The following is a 25,837-nucleotide window of genomic DNA, read 5'->3' as shown; positions in this document are numbered from 1 at the left end:
ATTTTAATTACATCCTGAAGACGATGGAGCTGCCGATGGACTTGATGCCCGCCGACGCCTCGCTGGAGAAGAACTCGAGCAGGCCGAGGAAGGAGGTGACGTCCATGACGCCGATCGCGAGGTACTGCGGCGTCAGCAGGAACGCCGACATGGGCGGAGCGCCCGCCACGGCAGCGCGCCTCCTGCGGCGGCCCTCGACCGCGGCGGCCGTGGCGAGAGCGGCGGCGCTGGACAGGAAGCCCACGCCCACGCGCTGCAGGTGCGTGACGCCGCCGGCGTAGCCCGTCGCGCGGCGCAGCCACAGCACGGCGGCGCGGTCGTAGGCCACCAGGATGAGCACCTGGAACACGATGGGGACGACGAAGAGGCTCCCCGGCGGGATGCGGAGGGCGCCGAGGCGGGTGTCCATGGCCCCGCCCTGCTGCACGGTGAGGGAGAGGAGCAGCGAGAACGGGACGTAGGCGAGGACGGAGCTGAGGAAGATGGGCAGCATGCGGAGGATGATCTTGGCCTCCTCCACCTGCGTCACCGTGCGCACCGACCACGCCCGTCTGTCGCCGTCGTCCACGGCAGCCTTGTCAAGGAACCTTATTGGAAGCAAAATAATAACCTTGGATGTGTCACGTTTTGTTGTGATGCAAATAATGCTCGTACCCAGTACACATTTTTCTCTTCTGAAAAGCCAATTTCCTAGTCGGTACAAATAAACAAGCAAAGTTGCCTATTACTATTAGTTTATTAAGTGGTCAAAGAAAATATACGCTGCTATCTCATTTATTGAACATGTAGAAATTGAGAATGTACTACATGTTTTCCAAAATTAATAATAGTTGTACTAATTTACAATAATTAACAGTCAGCACAGACTTGACCTCTTGTTGTCCCTGTCATTGTTTTTTTTTGTAAAAAAAAATACAAAGCTATCTTCGAAACCACTCAAAGGCCTAAACTTATCTATTTTTGACGGTTGATGACCCTTGATATCCGATTTTATAGTTGAAAGTTCAAAATCGATCTTTTATGATAGTTTAAGGATGTAAACTGGATTTTTTTCCCTTTCATTTCCATGCATGAAGATATATAAACAAAATCGACTCATGTAGCTGTATGCTGTTTTTCTCCTCTTTATTCCCTTTATTAATTTCTTCATCTCTTATAAAAAATAAAGTTCTATAGATAACATATATTTCTTAAAGATTTTAACATCAAGCTGTTATAGATACTGCCAAGTAGTGTTCGAAAAATGAGGGATTCCAACTCTTGTCCAGTTGTGAACGAGCCTGCCGGCCGACTGGCTAGCAGCGCTCAAGTAGCGCCCCCTGCCTGCCAGCCGGAGTTCAATCCCCTATGGGGACGGATTTTCCGGCATGCAGTGCAGGGGCAAAAAAAAAAAATCTCGCTGTGCTCGCCGCAAGGCATGGTCCTTGTGGACATAGGCCAGAATTCAGGAGGTTTTTCCGCGGTCGGAGATGCCGTGGTCGCTTTTTCAACTCTTGTCCAGTTGCGTATGATTTAGAGGTGGACAAAAAGCCGCCCTTACTCTAACCCAGCAGTTCTCTCCATAACTTCAACGCTCGTGCCTGTGCCATCACTGACCCCAGGCCGAATCTCCATCAGATTCTCAAGCAGTGCTGGTAGCTTCCTTTTCCTAAACGCTGCCACGAAAACCTGTGCTATCCACACAAAAAATAGTAAAAAGAAGATCAAACTTGTACCTCCATTTTGCAAGAATTTTATCAAGTTTGTTCACGTCATAACATGATGGCGAATATATGATGACGAAACTATGTACCTGAAGGATTCTCGTGACAGGGCTCCCGGTGGGCTTCTGGTGCCGGTAGAATGGCAAGCCGACGCCGACGACGGCCGTGCCGACGAGCACCATGATGGCGGCGAGCGCGAAGCCCACACCCCGTGGGCTTTTAATTAAACTGCCCCAGCAGTCACCAATTTGCTGGTACAAAAGTCCCTAATGTCTTGTTCAAAAACTATGTCTTCAGATTTCTCCTAGCACATTGATAACAGAAAAATCTGAAGATTAGTTTGTTACAGTCAATGTGCTAGGAGAAATCTGAAGACATAGTTTACAGTCAATGTACTATGTCTTCAAAAACTTCCTTCCTCCGATCCAGTCAGGATTAGTTGACGTTTGTTGCAGAAAAATGCAACTGATTCCAGCCCAATTTGATCTTCTGAAACGACAACTAATCTTTACTGGAGAGGGTTGCTTAGTGCTTATTTGGTGAAACTAATCATCCGGGTCACAAAATCGATCCGTATATGTAGTTTCAGGATGCGTTTATTTGCAGCATGTCAGGTTGTCGTCAGACCGCAGCTTGCTTGATGGCCGCCGGGGACACCCTGTCATCCTCCATGGTTGACTGCATCCTCGGATCGTGCCTGTAGGTGTAGCTCCATGCGCACAGCATGTAGAGCGCCAAGGAGACGAGCGCGAAGAGCGCGAGCAGGCAGTAGAAGAGGTCGAGCCGGCCGGCGTCGAGGCTGGCGCCGTCCAGCCACCCGGTGCCCCCGCCGCGGCGCGCGGTGGCGCGGTTGACCACCCGGATGAGGGCGCTCCCGAGCCACGACGCGGCGCCGAGGATGCAGAAGAAGACGGCACTGCCGATGGACTTCATGCCGGCGGAGGCCTCGCTGTAGAAGAACTCGAGCAGGCCGACGAAGGAGGTGACGTCCATCACGCCCAGCAGGAAGAACTGCGGCGCCAGCCAGAACACCGACATCGTCCTCCCCCCGGCGGCACCCCTGCGGCGGGCCTCCACCGCGGCGGCCGCAGCGAGCGCCACGACGCTGGACGCGAACCCGGCGCCGATGCGCTGCAGGTGCGTGACGCCGCCGGCGTACCCCGTGGCGCGGCGCAGCCACGGCACGGCGGCGCGGTCGTAGGCGACCAGGATGAGCATCTGGAACACGACGGGGATGACGAAGAGGCTCGCCGGCGGGATGTGGGTGGCGCCCAGCCGGGTGTCCATGGTCCCGCCCTGCTGCACGGAGAAGGTGAGCAGCAGCGGGATCGGGAGGTAGCCCAGGACGGAGCTCAGGAAGATGGGCAGCATGCGGAGGATGATCTTGGCCTCCTCCACCTGCGTCACCGTGCACAGCGACCATCGCCGGGCGTCGCCGTCGTCCACGGCAGCCTTGTCAAGGAACCTTTGAATATAAATTGTTCCAGGTTAGTCTTAGTCAAGGTGTGCACCAACGGTCTGTGCACGGCGACCGTGTGCCAGTGACACCACGCCCACTTACTTGAAGCCTGAAGTTCTCCCCAGCACTTGGATGCTGGTGCATGTTGTTCCTGCTTGAGTGGTGGCCTGATGATGCATCTCCATCAAATTATCAGGCACTGCAAGATTCCTCTTCCGAAAAGCAGCCACAAAAACCTGTGTGAACGATCAACAAAATTACCTGAATTTTGTTTCACAGTACGAATTTTGTTTGACAAGAAATAAAATTAAATCTTAGTATCAAGTTTGCTAGCTCAGAAATAAATAAACTACCTGAAGGATTCTGGTGAGGGTGCTCCCCGTGGGCTTGTGGTGCCGGTAGAACGGCAGGCCGGCGAGGAGGACGACGGCGCCGAGGAGCACCGCGAGCGCGGAGAGCGCGAAGCCGAGGTCCCAGCCCACGTTGTTCTGCACCCACACCACCAAGACGAGCCCCACGAGGCCGCCCAGCGAGATGCAGAAGGCGAACCAGTTGAAGAAGCTCATCTTGCCGCGGGCCTCCCGCGGGTCGTCGCCGCCGTCGAACTGGTCGCCGCCCAGCGCCGCCGCGCACACGCGCACCGCGCCCTCGCCCAGCGGGATCACGTACAGCCCCAGGGTCAGCAGGCTCAGGTTCCGGCCGCTCACCGCCGCGCACTCCTCGGGGCGGCCGGCCATGTCGCACGGCGGCGGGTGCAGCGACGGCAAGTGTGCCTGGCATGCCAGCAGCATGTAACCCTGTCCATCCAATCCATGGCAAGAAATTAATTAACATGACCGATGATCAAATCAAACAGTAGTTCATCGTCAAATAATTAAATTGCAATAATGTATGCACCGAATAGAATTGATGAATTGAATTGAATTCTTATGATCGATGGTCACGTACCAAAATCTCGACGGGGGCGAAGATGAGGATGGTGTAGAAGCGCTTGATGTAGGAGTCGGAGATGAAAGCACCGAACAAGGTGAAGACGCAGATTGCTCCATACAAGTTGGTGGCGGTGGTGGAGGCGTCGGCGATGCCCATGTGCATCGTGCCGTGCAAGTAGCTCACCACGTTCAGCAGCATCGGGATGTTCCCAATGTTTGTCATCACAACAAGGACTGCAATGCAATGAAGTGGAATAGATTCATCAGTATTTATTTTACTCTCTTTACTCACATGCATCTTCGTTCTGATGATTGTTCTGAAAAATGTAGCTAGATTACACAAATCATTGACCAATGCAATTCAAGCGTTTGATTAATAAGGAGAGCAATTTTTTTTTCTGAATTCTTTAGTTTCGAAAGCTCTCTTTGGGTTTCATCCCAAACTTAACGCGCCGTCATGTAAAAGTAAAACCAAAAGGAAGATGATGTTGTTAATTACTTACAGTGGATGAACATGGTGGCTTTCATCCCACCATGCCGCTTTGGGTTAACTGGCTGTCCCTTCCAGTCTACAAGCTGGCCTTCCAAAGCCATGGCTAGCTAGCTCTCGATCAGTAGTATACCCTATTAATTGTACAATCCAACAAGACTTCCTTCACTTAATGACCAAGCGCCCTTGGTGTTGTGTGCGTCCGTCTCCTTACCATCTTTGCATTTTATAGCCGTGGAATGTGAGCAAACCATTGCGTTTGTTTTGTGGACGTAGGGGCTTGCTAGTAGGTAAACTATGGGCTCATATCGTTCTGGCTTTTCTCCGTGATCATCATGCATGACTTTTTGGGTGATGAGGTTCTAGCCAAGAAGGCATTATATTTTAAGGAATATGTATCTATATATATAAACCCTGATGTACAAATGATAATAAAATTTCCATCTTGTGAACTTTGTCATAGGTCAGTCATTCTACAAACTACTCCCTCTGTCCAAGAATGTAAGGCATATTTTGTTCAGCGTGCGTGTGTGGAACATTATGCGTGCATTCACAGTGTGGTTACCAAAAACTGTTGCTTAAATTGTGTTTTTTCTCCGAAGTTTTGATGAAGTTTATATAGTTTTATTAAATTTTACTCTTACGGAAACAATGTCCTGAACAAGGAAAACACGGTCAAATTATGGCGATTAAAGAAAGGTTTCTTGAAATGACTGTAGTGCAACATTCATCATTTTCATTGAGTGGTCATAGAACGATATTATCTGTTCAAGACTTATCCAGTGAATGAGTTTATCCTCCTCCTATGTCTAATTTGCCATCATTTGTCTTTTTTCGGAGAGTGACTAGACATTAGGCCAGTTTCAGTGGGAGTTTCATGGACACAGATATCTAGACTGGGAACTAGGTAACCATGCCAGATGAGTTTCATAGTGATGAAACTCTCCTCACATCCCATGAAACTCCATCCTTCTCTCCTTGCCACGTCAGCAAACTTGATGATATTTAATGTCATGAAACTCTCCATAAAACCCCCACTGAGAGTGGCCTTATATGTAAGACTCCTGAATAGTCATCTAACTTTATCAGCAACTATTTATATAAATTATTTCTTACAGAAATGCCCGTTGAACCTAAAAGGTAGTAGTAAGCGCAGTCTTGGCAATTATTAGCTCATGGAATGTCGGGGTAGCCGAATGCGCCGAATCCTAGGTATATGTCGTTAACGTACGCATGCTCAGTGACAGCGAGTAATCATCACCTTTGGCTATAAGGCCGCGTTTGTTTTTTCAATTTAAGTCATAAATCCCGTCACATCGTATATTTAAACATTAATTAGGAGCACTAAATATAGACTTATTATAAATCTAATTTCATAAATCGTGAGTTAATCACGAGACGAATCTATTAAGCCTACTTAGTCCATAATTTGACCACTAATTGCTACAGTAACCATTCGCAATTGTGTATTAGTTATACTTAATAGATTCGTCTAGAGCTCTAATTGCAACTTATGCAATTAGTTGTATATTAAGTTGCTATCCAAACATTCGAATTATCCAAATATTTGATGCGACGGCTACTTAAAAAACAAATGAGGCCTAAGACTCAAGATATGATAAGTTTTTAGTCCGATGGTAAAGCATATATCATCTTCTACAAAAAAAAAATAAACTTTCATATATAGATACCAAGATCGACTTTTAGCCTTAGCCCATCAATAAGATGCATGGGCCACATATGCGCATTGCACAACACTTGCATAAGGGTCAGTTTGGACTTTGGAAGGGTTAAAGTTGAGAGCTAAACTGTAGCATCTATTAGCACTCATACTCATACTTTTCCTAAAATTTTTAAGTCTTGACTAAACTTTAGCCCACCCTGTTAGCACTCCGGGTTGGATCCATTAATGCTAAAGTTTAGCACTTTCAGCATTAGCACTTGGATCCAAACAGAATCGAAATCCTAATTACTTATGAAAGCTATGAGACTCTTCTGTGGCGAACCACCGCAGTGTGGCATGGCCTCAAGCGCACTTCACCTGGAGCAGGAAATGGTGGTGCGTAGCTATCACACATTCACACTACGACCCACTACTAGTGAAGAGATGTGTCACTAAGGATCTTTATTTGCTTGGCCTGCACCTAGAGTTTAGACACATGTATGCTGTGACAATGCTGCTTTTTCTAGGAAGCGTACACCATTTTGACTTTGCTAGCAAAAAGAAGGCAAGATAATTCGTGAAAAAGAATAATAATCCTTTTGGCGTTATCCACACACAGGTTCTGAGTTGGCAGTCCACTAATGAGTGATCTCAGTTAGTGAGGACCTCGCCGTCCTCTATGCGGCCGTCCTCTCTGCCACACGTTGTGCCGATGTCAGTTGCTAATGCTGTTTAAATGAGATGGGAAATAAAACTATGGGAAGTATGTAGTTATGTACACCGGCATTTGGTGATTATTAGGTAGTGCTTGCTTGGCCACTCAGAAAACAAGAGGACGCGGAGGATGAAAGCTACTGATCATCTGCAATCACCATTCACTCTAGCTAGCTGCTACTTTCTAAGAGCATCTCCAACCAAGCCCTCAGGTGCTCCCTCATCCTACTTTAGAGGGTCGAAACGCAAAAAAGTGTCTCCAACGACACCCTCAACCCACCCCCGACGGATGAGAGAGCCCTCATCTTCACAGGGCGACCTCCCACATGTAGGAGAGAGAAACAACTCTCTCATCTGCGGGCTGTCGCAGCTGCCGGCTCTCCCGCGCCGGCACGGAGATCTCCCGCCAGGTACGCATTCGTTCCCCATAGTCTTGTGCTCCAATTCCAGCGCTGCCGCATGCCATAGATGTAGATTTTAGGGAGAGGGGGAGGGAGGGGCAGACCTCTGCCGGCGCCGCCTGGGACCATTCCCGCACTGAACGAGGCGGCCAGGAGCTCATACGCGCGTGCAGCGCGCGGATCCGCCGGTACGTCTCGCCCCTTGTGCGGATCTGCTCGCCCTCTGTGAAATCGAGATGGGGGAAGGGAGGCACGGCCGGCCGGCGCTGAGCGCCGAAGGGAGCCCTGCCGAAGGGAGCCCTGCAGTCGGCGCGTGAGGGGAGAGAGGAGGAAGGGCCCGGCGTGGTGGGAGGGTGGGCGGCACTGTAGCTGGCCCCGGACTCTAGGCGTGAGACTAGGCGTGGGGGGAGGGAGGCCGGGCGCGGAGGGAGGCTCAGCACCTGCTGCTACCGGCGTTTGGCCTGGTGGTGGCGCTGTGAGGGAGGGAGGAACGGGTCTGGTGGTGGCGCTGGAAGGGAGGAAGGGGCTAGCAGGGAGGGAGGTGGGATAGAGGAAAAGATGGAATTATGGCGAGCTGAAAAATATAGCCGTTGAAATTATGGCCGTTTGAAATATGACCGTTGCAAAATAGCCGTTGTAAATATGACCGTTGCAAAAAAATCCGTTTCAAATATAACCATTCGAAATATGACCGTTGCAACAAATCCGACCGCTGAAAATATAACTGTTGCAAAATACTATTTCCTGCAAAATATGATCAAAAAATGTTTATGTAAAACTATATATACTCATGGTAGTTGGTCCATGTCAATAAAATATGAGAGTTGAAAGTAAGGGGGCAAATATGAGGGGTTTGTTGGAGTTTATTTTGAAGTAGGAGAGAGAAACTGGATGAGAGGTCCTCGTATGGGAGAAATAGAGGGCCAAAAATAAGAGTTTGGTCGGAAATGCTCTAAAGTTGGAGATTGTCAAGCTAGAACCTCCATATATACTTTCCATTCATGTTGGGATCAGGTTAACTGACAGTACGATCTCTGTTCCTGATATGATAGCATGAATAGTGAGGCGATAGACGCGGGTGTTCATACATATTTTGTCCACCAATTTCTGTTTCCGTTTGAGCTAGCTTTATTTAGTACCAACCTAATATTGTGAGCGGGTTCACGATGATGTGGTGGCCACCTTGAGGAATCTTAATCTATCCTTCAAATTGGCCCACATACATGTAATCATCATTCCTCCTAAATCTCTCTCTCTCTCTCTCTCTCTCTCTCTCTCTCTCTCTCTCTCTCTCCGCGCACTTCAAGTGATGAGCATATATAATTTTTTTATATCTTCAATTCGTTGACCTTGAAAAGGTACGGTTGTCTTGTCCTTTCATGCATTGCCCGTAGTAGTTAGTGGCCTTGACCTTGAGGTTGCTCATATGTGAAGCCAAGCAAAGAGGATTTTCTATTGCTTCTATAGCTATTTCCACTGACATGTGGGACCTGGTTCCTATCCATCTACACGAGCCGCTGACCAGGTTGCTAAGAAAAGTGTACTCAAACAAATTTGAGCTGACCAGAGCCAATTAATCATAAACGATGATGGGCGTTGGGAGGAGTAATAAATACTAACTGCAGCATCCACATACAGGTACACTACAATTAGTATGCCACAAGGGCAAGGCGACACATGCCGAAAGTGGATGCACTTCAATTTTCTTCGGCCACCTAGCTAAGCTAGACTGCTTTCTTCGAAATTGGGCGACTAACATATATATAGCCCACCCAGCCAGAAGCCCACCCGCTAGGCCCGCAGACCAACCGACGGCCCACCTAACAAAATATAGGGGTGCTTACATCCCGTTGAACATTCATCCCTGCAAGCAAAGCAGACGTGCCGGCAGAGTATTCAAACAAGAGTGCTAATGTAACTCAAAAGAAAAAAAAAAGTGCTAATGGGGCAGGGTGGGCTAAAATTTAGTCAGATTTAAAAAAATTAGCAAGAGTATGAGTGTTTTTTTGGAAAGAGTATGAGTGTTATCAGGTGCTAAAATTTAGCATTCAACTTCAACCCATCCAGCAGGCTTATAGATACATATTAATTAGACACAGCAAATGGAAGGGTAATGGCCCACGATGTAACCATGAAAACAAGTGTTTGTACGTGAGTTTGTAGTGCGATCTTAAAAAGATTAAGGAGATTCCTTTTTTTCTAAAAAATAAAAGATCAAGGAAAAAAATACTAGGCTGCATGAAGATTACTTATAAATTTTTAATTTATGTTTTAATAATTTTAATTTTCATAAAATGAAAAACTACCTTTGAAACCACCCGAAGACCCAAACCTGCCCGATTTCGACAGTTGAATGGCTTATGTTACCCAGGTCTGTAGGTGGAAGTTGAAAATCAAATTTTTATGATAGTTTAAGAATGTAAACTGGACTTTTTTTTCTAAAAAATAGCCTCCCCTCTTATGCAGATTCGGCATACGGAGAATATATAGGAGGTAATATAACCGACGTTGGATGCCACAAACAAGGTAGATCGGTGCCGCCATGAACCTTCCCCGGATCTGGAGAGATGGAGGCACCAAGCAAAGCAGACGTGGGTGTGGTCCATGCGATCCCTATTTCAGATCCAACACGGTGCCGGCCGGAGCCACAGTGCGTGAGGGCCACGGTCCTGCAACCAAAAGGTGGTGTGTTTCCTTTTTGTCCCTGCGCCATCCATCCCTGCTGGACGAACAATGCAGCCACGAGCAATGCTGCAACAGAACAGATGAACCTGATTTATCTACCAAGTAATAATTTGCTTGCAAGAACAATCCAGGCAGGAGAGACAAAGACGGCGATGATCGTTGGTGCCTTAGCTTCTTTCTGTTCCGAGCTACACGCATTATCGTTCTTAGCATTGTGATGCTGACAGTCATGTGATCATTCAGAGGTAGTTCACGGGATGGAAATGGTTGTCAGACGAGTGGCGTTTTCTCAGCTAATGTCATGGGTTTCCTGAATAACCTGAAGGAAGAAAATTACCCCGGATAACATAATAAAATAAAAAGTCCATGTCGGCCAAGAAGGGCGCCTGTAGGCACCGTCAAGCTAATGATTGGCCTTGCAGGTACTACGATGATTAGGAGAGGAAACAGGGCACCATTAACTAGTCCATCTGAGGAACTCATGATCGGCAGAGCAGCAGGCACGCGAAATCGATCATGTGGCCACCAGCAGCAGTGGAACTGACGGCAGCCGGCGATGGTGTGGCCTCACACAGAGTCAGTGCTCATGTGAGGCGCTGCAGTACTAGTCCGACGAACTGTAGATGAAAGGCGTGCATGGAACTGTCGCCGGTCATCTCCCCCACCCACGCAATCAATTCGTTTCCGCCGTTTCTCTGCTCTTTTCGCCTGATCGGAAGCAGGCTAACTGGCAAAGAAAGAAACAGGCGCCGGATCAGGTGACTACTGGTCAGTGGGTACAAGCAAGAGCGGTAGTTTTTCATCGTAGTAAACAATAGAAACGGCTCCTGCCTCCCTCTCTTTTCTTCAGTTAATTAGCTGATCATCCGGTGCACTTGTTTTCATTTCCAGGCGAAATGAGAAGAGTTAACTGAAGTTGCCCTGCACATCTCATTTCTTAGACCTTTTTTTTTTGTTAAGAAATTAGAAGATACTACTCTCTTTGTAGGACAGGATTCACATGGAACTATCTATATACCAAAGATCCTTTTCTAAAAATCTATATACCAAAGGTAACTGTCATGGTCAAATTAGGCTCCGCATTCTGATCTGCCACAACGTACTAACACATGATTTGCATTTCTTTTCATCTGAATCTAACAGAGTTCAGTTTTGTTTCAGTCAAAGCGCAGACTGCAGATCTTTGTGCAGAACAGTTGGAGGGAGTGAGAGCCGAGAGAGGAGGGAGGCGTTGGCATTAAACAAATCAAGCACAACGAACGAACCCAATGATTAAGAACAACAATAACATGAATGATCCATTAATCAATTCACCCTTTGACCTCCCAATGCAATTGGTTGTACACTATTACCAACGAACAAGTATTCCGGAGGTGGGAGATGAGCAGTGAGCACTGCATGTATTGGCAAGGAGGTACTAGAAGCTTGCACAAGATTACACCAGGTGACGGAGGCGCATCGTCCTCCGTCCATTGCCAATATATACGCAAACCTTCATGCAGAAAATAGGAAAAATGTTTTGTTTACTACCGAATCAAATTAACATTTTGCTTCTGGCCGTACAAGATTTGTCAATTTAAAATTTGTATAGATGGTTAAATGAACAAAATTTAATTGTTCTGGAATGAAGTTGACTACAATTACGCATTGAAAGCAAAGGTATACAATTGGGTTTTTCCGATAATCATTTTGAACGTCTGAGAAACTCTCGGTGACAGTGACCTTATGTAGATGATGAATCTTTGCATTGCGTCCCGTTTTGCCACAATGGTCCCATGGATGCCTTTTGATTGGGCACATAACTTTCTGAAACGAATCCAGAAAAGAAGTATCAAAGAGATCTCTTTTTAGTTGCATCATACAAGCGTGCACATCAACACAACCACGCACAGTCCACTCGCACGCTTGCCAATCAAATGTGTAGCATACGCATCATAGCAGAAATACAAAGATTCCAACCACAGTACATGCTTAAGATCAGGTAGATGTTTGAGGATACACCTAGTGCTCAAAAGGGAAAAGTCTGTTTTTCAACCCTAAACTATCACGATAGTCCGATTTTGGCCTTTGAACTACGAAACCGGACATCCTACACCTCCAACTAACGAAACCGTTTGAAAAACAACCCTGGCTCAGCCAAATGCGGTTTTGCTACAGTAAAATTTCCGAATTTCTGGAATTTCACACCTCTCTTAATTAAATAATAAAGAAAGCATAGTTAATATTGTCTAAAAATCATGATATTTTTTGGGGAGGTAAATCAAAAGACAAGGAATCTATTTTGGCTAGATGTGCTACAATAGACATAAAGGAATTTGAATTATAAAATTTTAAAAATAGGTAGAATTCAAAATTCCTTGAATTTTTAGGTCAGCTAAACCTATGATAAAAATGTATTAAAAATATGATAATTCATAATTTTTTATTTAGTTTAGTTAGGTACTTTTTATTGGCCCAAGTTCTATAGAAAATTCATAAATTAAAATTTGAGGAATCAAATTTGATTCAAATTTGAGTATTGCGAAGGAATTCAAAAACTTTCATAAAAACTTGGGCCAATAAAAAATACCTTATTAAACTAAATAAAAAATTATGAATTATCATATTTTTATTTCATTTTTATCAAAGGTTTAGCTAACCCAAAAAATCAAGAAATTTTGAATTCTACCCATTTTTAAAATTTTATAATTCAAATTTCATTATGTTTAATGTATAACATCTATCCAAAATAAATTCCTTGTCTTTTTATCTACCTCCCAAAAAAATATCATAATTTTTAGACAATATTAACTATGCTTTCTTTCTTATTTAATTGAGAGATGTGTGAAATTCCAGAAACTCGAAAATATTACTGTAGCAAACCGCCCTCAAAACATCTCCCTACAGTACTAGAGGGGGTGATTCGGACGGTTTTGCCAGTTCGAGGGCCTAGGTTATCCGGTTTCGTAGTAGGAGGTTGAATAACGGACTTCTTGACTAGTTCGAGATTGTAAAATAGACTTATCCCTGCTCAAAAACATTACAAATCTCCTCCTTTGTTTTTACAGGTACTTGTAAATAGCCAATTTATTTGATGCACTTGCACCTGGAGATGCGATTTCTGAAACAGCCTGCACTCCACATGCGTCCTGCATACCGATCGAGGCACATGCGTTAGTTGGGCTGGGACGCTGCAGGAGGAGGCAGATGCCACGTCGACATCTTGGGCTGCTGGACCTGTCGAGCTCGAGCAAGCAGGCGATCGACGACGTGTGACTACGTGGTCCCGCCGGAGGAAACCAGTGCTCGACACGGCATGCATCATTCTGAAATAGTAAGGCCGTGTTTAGTTGTTTACGTGTAAAATTTTTGCAAAGGAATCTTGCTAATTTGAAGTACTAAATGAAATCTATTTACAAATTTTTTTGCACAGATGGGTTGTAAATTGCGAGACGAATCTAATGATGCTAATTAATCTATGATTAATCCATAATTAGCGGATGGTTACTGTAGCATCACTGTTGTAAATCATAGATTAAGTAGGCTCATTAGATTCGTCTCGCTATTTACAGCCTATCCATATAAAAAGTTTTGTAAATATACTTCATTTACTACTCCATGCATGTGTCAAAATATTCGATGTGATATTTTTTTTGCGTTTACGAGGTTTACATGTAAAGATCTAAACAGGGGCTAAATCTGAATCTGAATAATGCGGGCATGCACCTGCCTCCCACAACACAATGTGGTGGTGGCTCCATCTTGTCTCTGCACTTGTGCATCACGGCTGCTGGCTAGGGCGGCTATCAGCTATGGGAGGAAAGGAGAGCCAAGCGCTCTTGATGCCCTGAATCTCTAGCTACTCTCTAGTGCACGGTTTGTTTCAGGCTCCTTGATTGATGATGGAGGATCTAGCTAGGCAATGCCAGCCTCGTGATCGATCGATCCGGCCTCTGACAGGGCGTCAGTGTGCGTGTGTGGTTTGGCAATGGCAATTGCCTAATCTCTGCATGGGAAACGGCTGCCTTGCCAGCACTACCGTTCGTCCAGACCACACCGCCCTGTCCGGCCAGCGCAGCCGGGACAGGTATCTCCTCTTTCCACTAAAACAAACAGTAGAATACTAATAGAATCGCATCGGCTTCATGACAAGAACAAGAAGAAATTACCATGGGCACCGGTACGAAGCAGAGCCCAAATGACCATTCGGCAGCCAGAGAGGGTCAGGATAACCACACCCTTTGGCAGCTAGCACAATGAGCAGACGAAGAGATTTAACGGGCACGGGCAGGCAAGCATGATCTCGCCCGCCGGGCACGCCAACTCATGTGACCAACAGGGAGGCCGAGGCGGACAGGTGGTGGCGAGGCGGCCCGGCATGGCCACACGGCTCACGGCGTTCATGTGAGGCTGCAGTGGCGGCCGCGGGCGCAAACGGACGACGGAGCTGAAGCAATAATCGTCTCGCCTCCGAGTTCATGGGTCCTTTTTGGCGTTCTGTTTCAGCATGAATGTGGTTGCCGCGACAGAGATCAGGCTAATGGTAACCGGCAAAGGAGCAGGCGCCGGATCAGGTGGAAGAGGTAGTGGCTTTTTTTTTTGCCTTTGAAACTGTTCGCTGGTTTTGATTACTAGTTAGTGGAACAGGTTAATTACAGTAGCTTTATCGCGTAGTAAGTTACCAGACGCCAGATGAAAAGGGTGCACAACCACAATTTTTTGTGTTTGTATAAGACAAACACACCCAGAAACTCTCCTTCATTATATTTTTTTTTGTCACAACACTCTATTCGCTGCATCCAGCCAACAGTGTTTTTCTCTCACACCAAACCAGCACCAGCCACCAGTACTTTTCTCTCACAACAAATCAGCACCAGCCACAGCACAACGAACAGAGTCAATCATTTAAAGCTTCAGGACAAATAACCACTGCAAATGCACTGCAACAGGACAAAAACACGCACTAATTGCCTGACTGTTAACATGGAAGGGAACTCAACTGATGTAGAAGTAGTGGAGATTGTCATGTTCTCAAAGTTCAGTGTTCCTGAACTAGCCAGCCAGCCTCCAGTCAGTCCAGTCCAGGTGGTATCTAGTTTGGAATCCATGGAACCGAGCTGGAAACGCATTAAAAATCTTCAGAAACGGATGTGCACATGATTGCGTCTGTTTTCCTCTGAATCTAACAGCAGCTCTGGTTCTGGTTCTAGTCAAAGGGCCGCCCGCGGACCGCAAATCTTTGCGCCAAGACTAAACAAGTACTTAGATCAGGGGGGAAGGATTAAGAAATGAAACTCATGATTAAGAACACTAAATCAAGCAAACAGCTGTGCCTACCAATGATTAAGAACAGCAGCAACAACATTGGGATCCATCAGTTATTTATTCACTCTTGATCCGCTAAACAATGTGCACTAGATTAATCATCTGTTATTCTGAACATTATTTGGATCGCTACTGCGTACAAATTAATTGTTTATTTCTGGAGATTGGCTGGGCGCTGGGTTGTGGGCTTGTGGCACCGGACAGCAGGTCGCTCCGTTGGATCAGAGCACACAGCAAGTCGGCAACCAACCTCCCACGACGTCTGCTTCGAACACCAAACTACCCGGCTGCAATCATGGCAGCCGCCAACGCCCGCCGTCGCAGCAGCAGCAGCAGGGGCGCCGCGCTTCCATCGTCGTTGCTTGACAGCACAGGAGGAGCGGCGATGTGTCCGTGATCTGATCCGGTCATCGTCCAGCGGGACGCTAGCCTCTCGGTCGATCGGTCGGTCGGTCACTCGGTTGTCGGCGATCGTTTATTCCGGCGGCGCTGTGGTCGCCGGTGCGCACGGCGTCGCCGGGCGTTCAGCTGCAGAGGCGGACGGTGCAGGCCACCGCCTGCGCCCAGTACTTGAGGCGCGCCTTCACCTCGTCGGGGCTGTCGCCTGCGTCATCCAAGAGCAGAGAAGATAATGGCGTGAGGACAGGTGGCGACAAAGAGGAAGGGATCAGATCGTGGAGGATCGGGTGGGCGTTCTTGGTTCCGTGCCGGGGAAAAAAGATCAAAAGATTCCATCTTGATGTGGACAAGTTGGGCTTCTCCGGCTACCGAGGAATAACAATCCAAGGCGGCAAGTATGGCTTTGCTTACCGGGGCTGGAGATCTTCCAGTTGGTGACGGGCGGCGCGGGGTCGGCGGCCTGGTGGTTGTGGTGGTGGTGGGCGTCGTCGAGGAGGCGCTGGCTCATGGAGTAGCAGAGCTCGAGCGCGGGGAGCGTGCCGCGGAGCTCGGGGATCTCGTCGTAGCTGAAGCCGAATCCCAGGTCGGCGCAGCCCTTGAGCTCCTCGAGGTCGTCATCCGTGAGGCTCCTGGACCGGCCGACGCCGCCGTCGTCCGAGGACCCCGGGGCGCCGGTGGCGTCCGCGGCGAGGAGGACGGGCCTCGCGTCGCGGCGCCCCGGCCACGCCGCCTCCCACTGCGCCCCGCGCCACACGTCCTCGGCCTCGGGGGCCGCCGCGGCGGCGGCGCGGCGGGAGCGGCGGCGGCTGGCGCGGTTGCGCGGGCGGCGCGGGAGGGAGGCCGGGGGCGGGGACGGCGGCGGGGAGGCGGAGGTGGCGGACGAGGAGGAGGACGACGAGGCGGCGGCGGCGCCGAGGTCGGGGTCGGAGTCGGAGTCGGAGCTCCACATCTCGGCCGTCTTGGTGGGGGAGGTGAAATGGTGGTGAGTGGGTGGGGGGTGGGGGCTATTTGTACTGGGCCGGGCGAGAGGGTGGGCTGGGGCCCACCGTCGATGGTGGGGCCCACCTGGATGGACATACCATGTGCCTGCCTGTTGATGTTGGCATGGAGGAGGGATTGGAGGGTGGTGATGGATCCGCCGCATCAATGCGGCGTGCATGGACGACCGTCCGTTTGCATACGGATAGGATGATGATGACGATGGCTGTGTGTGTGTGCACGACGGAACGGAACGGAACGGCAGCGGGTAGCGGAAAGAAAGTGCCGCATCAATTTGGCGCTGGAATGGAATAATCACTCTTAGTCGCATTAAATTGTAGCAGTGGTGGTATGATCCAAACAAATGTGCCGCATGTAAACAACTATGCAAACCATATAAAATAACATACCGGTTCATTTAACTTCAATATTTGTACGATATGACAATAAATTAGTCGCATATGTGGAAATAAGAACATATATTATATAATTCAAACTGTAGATACATTTCGACGAAGCCGGCCGCGTTCTGGTTTCAAATGTGCTCCCACCAAATCCTACAATATGCAAACAATTCACTTAACCTGATGATTTGTAATGGCAAATGTAATTATTTATTTGTAACATTAAATTAAGGTGACCAGCAAGCTGAAACTGCTGGAGCTGAAACAAATAATGTTTTTGTTTCTGGTATTATACTTGAAGGCCTGAAAAGTTGTAGCTACAATAATAATATGCTTCCATTCAAGCCCCTTTGTTCTTCGATCAACAAGCTTGCATCTATGATCAGGTACGTGGAGACGACACGGACGAGTCGGAGATGAACGTCACCGTGTATGTAATGTACGTGCGGCCGCGCGTCTTGTCCTCTACTCCCTGTCTGCTCGTCTCTCATTCTTCTTCCTGGCCGCCGCCGTGTCCAACCACTGCACGCCGCGCGACGCATATCCGTCGACCCGTCGTCCCCCGTTCCGTTCCGCTAGGTTGGAGACGTACGTACGTACTCCACTGGATCGAGCATGGCTGGATGGATGAGCATCCGACGTGGCGCCCGCCAGGTGTGCGGCTGCGGATGGCTGCCCCTGCCCGAGCGATCGATCCCGCTGCCAAAAAGGTAGGGAGCCGAGCCGTGACGTGGACGGAAGCGGCGCCGGGCGACGCGTGGCTGCCGGGGGGAGGCCCGCGTGTCGGCTTACTACTATTCTCCTCCATTTGGCTTGGCGTGTGCATGCGCATGCGTCGCGCTCCGGCATCGCAGACGACGACGTCGCGGCAGCGGTCAGTGGGCGGGGCGATATCGATCGACGGATGTGAACGACCATGACGACGACCACCATGCATGTTCTGTTCATGCTGTGCTCTAGTGCATGCATGCTGGGGCAGCTAGCCAATAATCTTAGCTTTAATTTGGGACCCGACCCGACCCGACCCGAGCAAGCAATGCAGGCTCTAGGATCTAGCCTCTGTGAGCCATTGATCTAGCGATCGATATGACCCTGCAGCTGCCGCACACGTATATATATTATATACACCCAAGGAATCTGCCGCATGCTTTCACTTTGTCGACCCTGCATGCACCATCAATCAGTGAAGACAGTGAGTGAGTGGAAAGGCGTACACGTGGACCGCGCCGCGCGCTGTGCTGCCTGTGCGCGTAGGCAAGAAGCTTTGCTTGCTACGTAATAAATAAACGTGCCAAATTAAGACAGATCGACACGTGCGCACCGTTATTGGCGCTACATGTGTAGGACGTACGTAGATACCGCTTGCCTTGTCGCCATCTCTTTCGTTATGGGAAGACGATAGAGCATCGTCGTACGTCCTTGTCGATCTCGATCGGTTGCATGCACTACTTTAATTTGCAGCTCAAACAATGAGTCGATCGATATGCATGCTGCTGTGTCCACCCACGACGGCTGTATCTGTATATGTATATATATTTCCTTTTCCTTTCTGTACTACGTACGCATGCATCATCGATCTCCTCTGCTAGCTTCGACCAAAAGGAAGCACCGTGACAAATCAGACGAGGATAGATTACCGGTCATGTATACTATATATATATATAGTACAACTCAGATACTCACAACGCGCACACACTCGCACCTCTATGAACACACGTGCGCAAATCCTGCCCCTATGAGCATCTTCGAAGACTGAGCCGGCAAATTCTCGAAGTTGACGAAGTCACCACAGGTGCCTCACTGTCGACGGGAACGTCGCCTACCACTTAATGCACAACGCTGTTGAATCCCAAAATATTCGCTCCCATGGGGAGTCGAACCAAGGGCCTCAGGTGCTACCGAGGCTCTAAAACCACTGGATTACAGGCCTTTTCACTCTTCGTTACTATTGCTACATTGTACTCCCCTCCATCCAACTATCCAAGACCCATTAGAAAATATGAAAAATCCATCTATGAAAGGCCAATTCCCGTTCTCTCCCTCGGAGTCGATGACGTGTTGGACGCTTCGTTTCTCGTCGTGGCTTGGCAACGGATCCGCTGCGCCACTGTTTACTACTCCGCTTTTTCCATCTACCGCACCTGCATCGGCGAGCTGAGTTTGGTTTGCCGCCATACACAGGGGATCCGTCGGTGCAAACGGAGTAATTATGGGAGTAATTCGTTTTCTGCTTAACGAGGAAGGATTAAATGGCTTTCTTTCCATGTTAATTTTTTCTTGGCCTTTGATGAGTCCTCAACAAATGGGCCTTGGATATATAGTTGGATGGAGGGCACATGTCCTCGCATCAAAATATTGGAGCCCGTGATGTGCAGCCCGGACGTATATTTCGTACGTACAAGAATACACAACTTCGTCTCCTCTCTCATGCATATATACTTCCTTCCCTTTTCCTTTTTTTTGTAATAGTAATGTCACGGGAAGGTACTAGCTAGTAGCTACTACGTGACTCCTAATAAAATAAATGCGCATGATGATGATACTGCTGCATGCATACAGTATATCCTATCCATATGGCGGTGGCGGTGCATGCGTGTACGCCTGTGCACGTACACGAGGCATCGTATATATATATGGGCATGCTGGACGGATGGATGACGGTTGCGTGGAACGTTGCGATCCAACCCAAGTTGTACGTACGTGCAGTGGTGTCTGCTACCTAGCTATGTGAACAGGAACCCTGCACTAGCTACACACAGCAACCCAACCCAACGTCGCGCGTGATGGCGGCTGCAAATTGCAGCGATGCACCGTGGACGAATCAGGACCATGCAATGGAGCGGCTGGGCCCCTCCAAGTTCGTAGCAAGAGGAAAAAAGAAGCAAAGGCGGGCGAGCGAGCGAGGATCCCCTCCGATCCTGTGTGTACCAGCACCAGCAGCGTACGTGCCGCCGTGTTCCGGCACCAAACCACGTGCCCACTCCGCTGATAACTGCAGTGATACTGTTTGTACGCCGTCGACACAATTAACCGGCCGCTCATCAGCAATCTCATCTCATTATTACTAATTGAAGACTCCTTTTAAAGCCTTCAGGTGGGCAGTCTAAAAAAAATAGAGAAATTCTACAAATTCTCACAAAAATCAGAAACATCCGGCCATCGATTCGACAACTCTAATCGTAATAGCCATTGGATATGTTATCTTTTTTTAATAAATTACCCACCTTTGTCATTATGAAAATAAACTAAAGTAACCCCCTAAACATGTATCTAAATTACCCACATCTGCCATTATAAAAATAATCTAAAGTAACCCCCTAATCTTCATGTAAATCACTCACTTATGCTATTATAAAATAATATCAAATAACCACTAAATTTTCATATATATTATCCAATGATAAGCTAATAAAAGTTAAAATCAACCCCAAATCTGAAACAAAATTATGCTATTATAATAAATCTTAAAGTGCATCAATATAAAATTCTAAATTACTATTCCTCTCATTATTAATACATTTTTATGTTATTATTTATATAAACATATATACTAACCATAAGGTGTTTGTCACCATATATCATATATATCATGTACAAGAGAAGAGATAGGAATACCAATTTTCATGTTGTTCACATAGCTCAAATAAAGTGTTCAATTAAACACATATCAAACATATATGGAGGTGTGATGCAAAGTGAGAAAATTATTAGTAACTAAACCTATCATTATATAATGATAAATAAGTATCTTTGCAGTATTGGATTAGAATATTTAATTGGTTAAAGAGAGTGTGAGATAGATAATTATTAAATATCTCTAACTAGCCCGTGCAGGAGCACGGGTTGATAGACTAGTTATTACTAATTGGAGACTCCTTTTAAAAGCCTTCAGGTGAAGCCACTTAGGATCCTAGGTGGACAGTCTAAAAAAATAGAGAAATTCTACAAATTCTCACAAAAATCAGAAACATCCGGCCATCAATTCGGCAACTCTAATCGTAATAGCCATTGGATATGTTATTTTTTTAATAAATTACCCACCTTTGCCATTATGAAAATAGACTAAAGTAACCCCCTAAATATATATCTAAATTACCCACCTCTGCCATTATAAAAACAATCTAAAGTAACCCCTAATCTTCATGTAAATTACCCACTTATGCTATTATAAAATAATATCAATAACCCCTAAATTTTCATATATATTATCCAATGATAAGGTAATAAAAGTTAAAATCAACCCCAAATCTGAAACAAAATTATGTTATTATAATAAATCTTAAAGTGCATCAATATAAAATTCTAAAGTACTATTCCTATCATTATTAATACATTTTTATGTTATTATTTATATAAACATATTACTAACCATAAGGTGTTTGTCACCATATATCATGTACAAGAGAAGAGATAGGAATACCAATTTTTATTTGTTCACATAGCTCAAATAAAGTATTCAATTAAACACATATCAAACATATATGGAGGTGTGATGCAAAGTGAGAAAATTGTTAGTAACTAAACCTATCATTATATAATGATAAATATGTATCTTTGCAGTATTGGATTAGAATATTTAATTGGTTAAAGAGAGTGTGAGATAGATAATTATTAAATATCTCTAACTAGCCCGTGCGGAAGCACGGATTGATAGACTAGTAATTAATAATGGCAGAGCATGAGGGTTGTTATAAAAAAATCATAAAAAGCAGGGGGGGGGGGGGGCGGGGGGTCAGAGTGTCAGACCGAGGGGGCCTCTCGCTTCCAAATCATGCGTCGCTGGCGTGGGGTGTGTGATGCTCCTAGGATGGTGATTAAATGATCAAATATTTGCAACTGAAATAGCCCCATCAATAAATTTCATGTACTCCCATAAAAAAAATAAATTTCATGTACTTTTATTGACGTGTGTTGCATATATAAATTGTGTGGTTTCATTTCTTTTTTTAATACACGAGAGCTGTAATAATATATATTTTCGCATGGAATTCGTCTCTGCTATCTGCGAAATGTTATGGATCGATTTTCAAAGTATACCTGCAAGTTTGGATGAATTTTTTTCCCATTTTTTCAAGAGGGAAAAAGTGAAAGGATGTAATTCAGGGAGTTCCTTGACATATATCTGCACCTGAAACAGGGTCAATGGACCACGTAACCCTGGTACGTTTGCATGCCAAAAAAATGTGGTGACCTATACACAAACATGCTGGACAACTGTACATTTTTAGTTGATGAGAGTTTGCAGCAGAGGCATATCATCACTCAGCTCAGTCAACCGCTTCTCGTTCTTCTTGTTTATTCGCCACTGCTGCCCCAACACCAAGTGCTTCTGCACCACCGTTGACGTCAAGCTTCAGGGACACATCCTTGAACATCTTGCGGCTCAGGGTGTTGTAAACTGCTCTCGAGTACTGCCTCGACGTGTTCCTCCAGTCCATCCCTGCTCTCATCATCAGCTCGAACTCTTCGTAGCTGATCTTCCCGTCCTTGTCCTTGTCGACGTCCATGATGATGTCGTCGATCGCCTTCTGGTCGCCTCCTCTTGGAGAGAGGGCCTCCTTCAGCTCGTCCATCTCGATGTACCCGCTCCCGTTCTTGTCGAAGTAGCTGAACACCTTGGGCAGGTGATCCTCACTACGGATTTTCTTCAGGTGGATCGACACTGTCACAAACTCCTTGCAGTCCAGGGTGCCATTGCCGTCCATGTCTGCCTAGAGTATGCAAACACAGGACCATGCATCTTAGCGGTTATTTTTCTACGGATTTTTACTTATTGCCAATTTATTTTTCTTAGATGAGATTTGATTAATCATGTATCTAATCTAATCTACATATGGAGCAACGCCACACATTGTTGAATTCTGAAGAAATTAAAATGGCCATTATGAAGATGAGGCCAGATCTCACCGCTTCCATGAGCATATCCACGTCTGTGTCATGGACATTGTGCCCTGTCGTTTGCAGTCCCTTCCTGAGTTCTTCGATCGTCAAGTGCCCATCCTTGTTGGTGTCCAACATTTGGAACAGCTCCTTGATTGCCTCGAGCTCTTCGGTTGGGATGCACTCTGCCACAACCTGGACAATATATTAATTAAGATAAGTTCGGCTTCGACTTTGAGAACTAACATGCATTATTTGTATGTATACGAAAATTTAGACATCGATCGGTCAGCAGATCAGATATATATGGAAGCTTACAAGCAGGGCCTTCTTCTTGAACTTGTTCATCACAGTGAATTGCTTCAGCCTGGACCTCACTGCTTCTCCAAGAGGGATGTTGGGAGCTGCACTGGCATTCTGTATCCAAGGATGCTCTACATTGTTGTAGTTGTAGATAAAAAAAATAATGGTTAGACTTGTTCAGCCAAACAAGTTTTAGTTTGGGTGAGCAAAAGTTGAATGAACAATACTAATGAATAACTAACCTAGAACCTGCTGGGCAGTCAACCGAGAGTAGGCGCTCGGATCAAGCATCTTCCTGACAAGATCCTTTGCATTCTCGGACACCTTTGGCCAAGGTTCTCTCGAGAAATCGAGGTTCGACCGGATGATAGCCTGTGCAATCCCCTCATCAGTCTCTGCAAAGGATCAGCGTGCAGAAAGTCAATGATCGAGTTGCTGAACCAGGACAGAATTTGGAGTTTCTGATAGACATCGATGCATGCAACTTACCAGCCCAGAAAGGTGGGACACCACATAGCAAGATGTAGAGTATGACTCCTGCACTCCAGATGTCGATTTCTTGCCCGTAGTTCCGCTTCAGGACTTCAGGTGCCATGTAGTAGGGGGATCCAACGATCTCACGGAACCTGTCACCTGAAAAACAAGTGAAGTGCTTACAGTAATGTCAAAATTGTTTTAAGGAACGAATTTCTTCAAGCATGCATGTAAAAAGTAATTGGACAAAGCTTTGTGGTTTTGCGGTGGACTTGCTACCTGGTTTGAAGCACACAGAGAGACCGAAGTCGATAACCTTCAGAGGAGAGTTCTCAGATGTGTTGGCATACAGGAAGTTCTCAGGCTTGAGGTCCCGGTGCATGACGCCGTGCTTGTGGCAATGCTGGAAATGACACGGAGAGAATCTCAAGTCTTTGGAGAAGCATCAATGCAGTAGTCAATAACATACCTTTGGGCTCAATTTAATTGACATTTGGAATTTGTTTTTTTTTAATTTGTGCATATTTCATTTGCATGACATGAATGTGCAAACACATGACCTTTTCTGTTTGTTTCCTACATGCACAATCTGGGCACTTGCATGCATGTCAAATTTGTTTCCACGCAGAGAGAGTCAAAGGCAATGCGCACGTACCTGTACGACCTCCATGATGGTGCGGATGACGCCGGCGGCGGCGCGCTCCGTGTAGTGGCCGCGCGAGACGATGCGGTCGAAGAGCTCGCCGCCCTCGCAGACCTCCATGACGAGGTGCACAGCGTCGGCGTCCTCGAAGGCCTCGCGCAGGCGCACGACGCTGGGGTGGTCCGGCAGGGAGCGCATGATGGCCACCTCCCGCCGCACGTCCTCGATGTCGACGCTGCTGCGGAGCTTGCGCTTGCTGATGGACTTGCACGCCAGCACCTCGCCCGTGGCCGCGTCCGTGCACCGCCGCGTCAGCCCGAACTCGCCGCGCCCCAGCTCCTCGCCGAGCTGGTACCGCCGGAGCAGCTCCTCCGCGCTGGCCGCCGCCGCCAGGCCCGCCCCCAGCACGGTCAGCGGCGGCTGCGCCGCGGCGTCGCGCGCGCCGTCGCAGATCGAGGACAGCGTGGAGTAGGACCGCACGTTGGCGCCGCCGAGGCGGCCGCCGCGGTTCCCGACGCCGGCGCGCCCGCCGCCGGCGCTGGCGCCGGCGCCACCTCGGCGCTTATTGCTGTTGCAGGACGGCCGGGCGACGCAGCAGTTCCCCATCGGCGCGGCCCACGGTTGGCCGGCCGGACGACGGCGGCGTAGCGCGTTTCCAGTGGCTGCCGGTGTTTTGATTTCCCTCCCTGGGACGACGGCGCGGCGTGGATCTCTCTCTTCCTCTCCCTCTCTCTAGCTAGGGCAAGAGAGGATCGGAGGAGAGAGATGGAAGGAAATGGCGCTGTTGTGGTCGATGGTTTTGACAGAGAGGCAGCCCCTCTTTCCCCCCGGGTCCTTCGTTCCCGTTTTGCCATTTTTGGGACCCTTAATTCCACTGCTTCCCTGCCTGCTGTGTCATCCCGTGTGCATTAATCTAACTCTAGCAGTCCCGTTTCAAAATTTCTTCTTTTGTACAAAAACTGCGACCGAAAATGATAATGCCCACAGCATGAGGAGTTGTTTTCATTTATTTATTATTCTACTTCAATGTATATATGAGATCTAGTAGTGTGATTTTTTGCATTGTTGCCTCCTTGGCTAGAGCTGTTAACTTCTAAGAAAGTACGGATTGTCAAGATCGTTATTTGTACTACTTTATTAGGTTTCTCTTTGGAGGAAGCTGTAACATGGCCCTTGGTATGCGAAGGGACTTGTAGCTTAGTGATTACAAGAGTCTCGAAAGCATCTGAGGTCCTGGGTTCGACTTCTCATGGGAGCGAATATTCTGGGATTTAACGGCGTTGTGCATTCAGTGGTAGGCGACGTTCCCGTCGACAGCGAGACGCCTGTGGTAACTTCGTCAATCTCGAGAATTTGCCGACTCAGTTTTCGAAGATACTCATATGGGTAGGGTTTACGTACGTGT

At 47.3% G+C, this 25,837-nt stretch overlaps 4 protein-coding genes and 1 long non-coding RNA gene across 5 annotated transcripts; 1 reads left to right on the top strand and 4 right to left on the bottom strand.

The window, feature by feature from the left end:
- Positions 1 to 7: 7 nt before the first annotated feature.
- Positions 8 to 1,885, bottom strand: LOC120700376 (protein NRT1/ PTR FAMILY 8.5-like). The gene is made up of 3 exons (XM_039984588.1): positions 1,793 to 1,885; positions 1,541 to 1,668; positions 8 to 587 (listed from the first exon to the last, which is right to left on the bottom strand). The coding sequence occupies exons 1-3, from the start codon at positions 1,883 to 1,885 to the stop codon at positions 8 to 10; spliced, it is 801 nt and encodes a 266-aa protein (XP_039840522.1).
- Positions 1,886 to 2,032: 147 nt separating this feature from the next.
- Positions 2,033 to 4,967, bottom strand: LOC120696987 (protein NRT1/ PTR FAMILY 4.3-like). The gene is made up of 5 exons (XM_039980068.1): positions 4,598 to 4,967; positions 4,111 to 4,328; positions 3,516 to 3,959; positions 3,265 to 3,398; positions 2,033 to 3,168 (listed from the first exon to the last, which is right to left on the bottom strand). Exons 1-5 carry the CDS (start codon positions 4,686 to 4,688, stop codon positions 2,325 to 2,327), a joined length of 1,731 nt encoding a protein of 576 aa, XP_039836002.1. The 5' UTR covers positions 4,689 to 4,967; the 3' UTR covers positions 2,033 to 2,324.
- A 2,124-nt stretch (positions 4,968 to 7,091) lies between these two features.
- LOC120696986 lies at positions 7,092 to 10,973 on the top strand. The gene is made up of 2 exons (XR_005684337.1): positions 7,092 to 7,371; positions 9,829 to 10,973. It is a non-coding gene; the product is annotated as an uncharacterized LOC120696986 (long non-coding RNA).
- A 4,342-nt stretch (positions 10,974 to 15,315) lies between these two features.
- On the bottom strand, positions 15,316 to 16,714 carry LOC120696985. Its single transcript, XM_039980065.1, has 2 exons — positions 16,162 to 16,714; positions 15,316 to 15,955 (listed from the first exon to the last, which is right to left on the bottom strand). Exons 1-2 carry the CDS (start codon positions 16,697 to 16,699, stop codon positions 15,876 to 15,878), a joined length of 618 nt encoding a protein of 205 aa, XP_039835999.1. The 5' UTR covers positions 16,700 to 16,714; the 3' UTR covers positions 15,316 to 15,875.
- Positions 16,715 to 22,220: 5,506 nt separating this feature from the next.
- LOC120696980 (calcium-dependent protein kinase 29-like) lies at positions 22,221 to 25,692 on the bottom strand. The gene is made up of 7 exons (XM_039980061.1): positions 24,445 to 25,692; positions 24,069 to 24,192; positions 23,805 to 23,948; positions 23,558 to 23,710; positions 23,331 to 23,446; positions 23,040 to 23,207; positions 22,221 to 22,843 (listed from the first exon to the last, which is right to left on the bottom strand). Exons 1-7 carry the CDS (start codon positions 25,036 to 25,038, stop codon positions 22,400 to 22,402), a joined length of 1,743 nt encoding a protein of 580 aa, XP_039835995.1. The 5' UTR covers positions 25,039 to 25,692; the 3' UTR covers positions 22,221 to 22,399.
- Between the last annotated feature and the right edge of the window lie 145 nt (positions 25,693 to 25,837).

The sequence above is a fragment of the Panicum virgatum genome, chromosome 3K (genome assembly GCF_016808335.1).
Source record: "Panicum virgatum strain AP13 chromosome 3K, P.virgatum_v5, whole genome shotgun sequence".
NCBI lineage: Eukaryota > Viridiplantae > Streptophyta > Magnoliopsida > Poales > Poaceae > Panicum > Panicum virgatum.
This window is presented reverse-complemented; position numbering and strand designations above follow the sequence as displayed.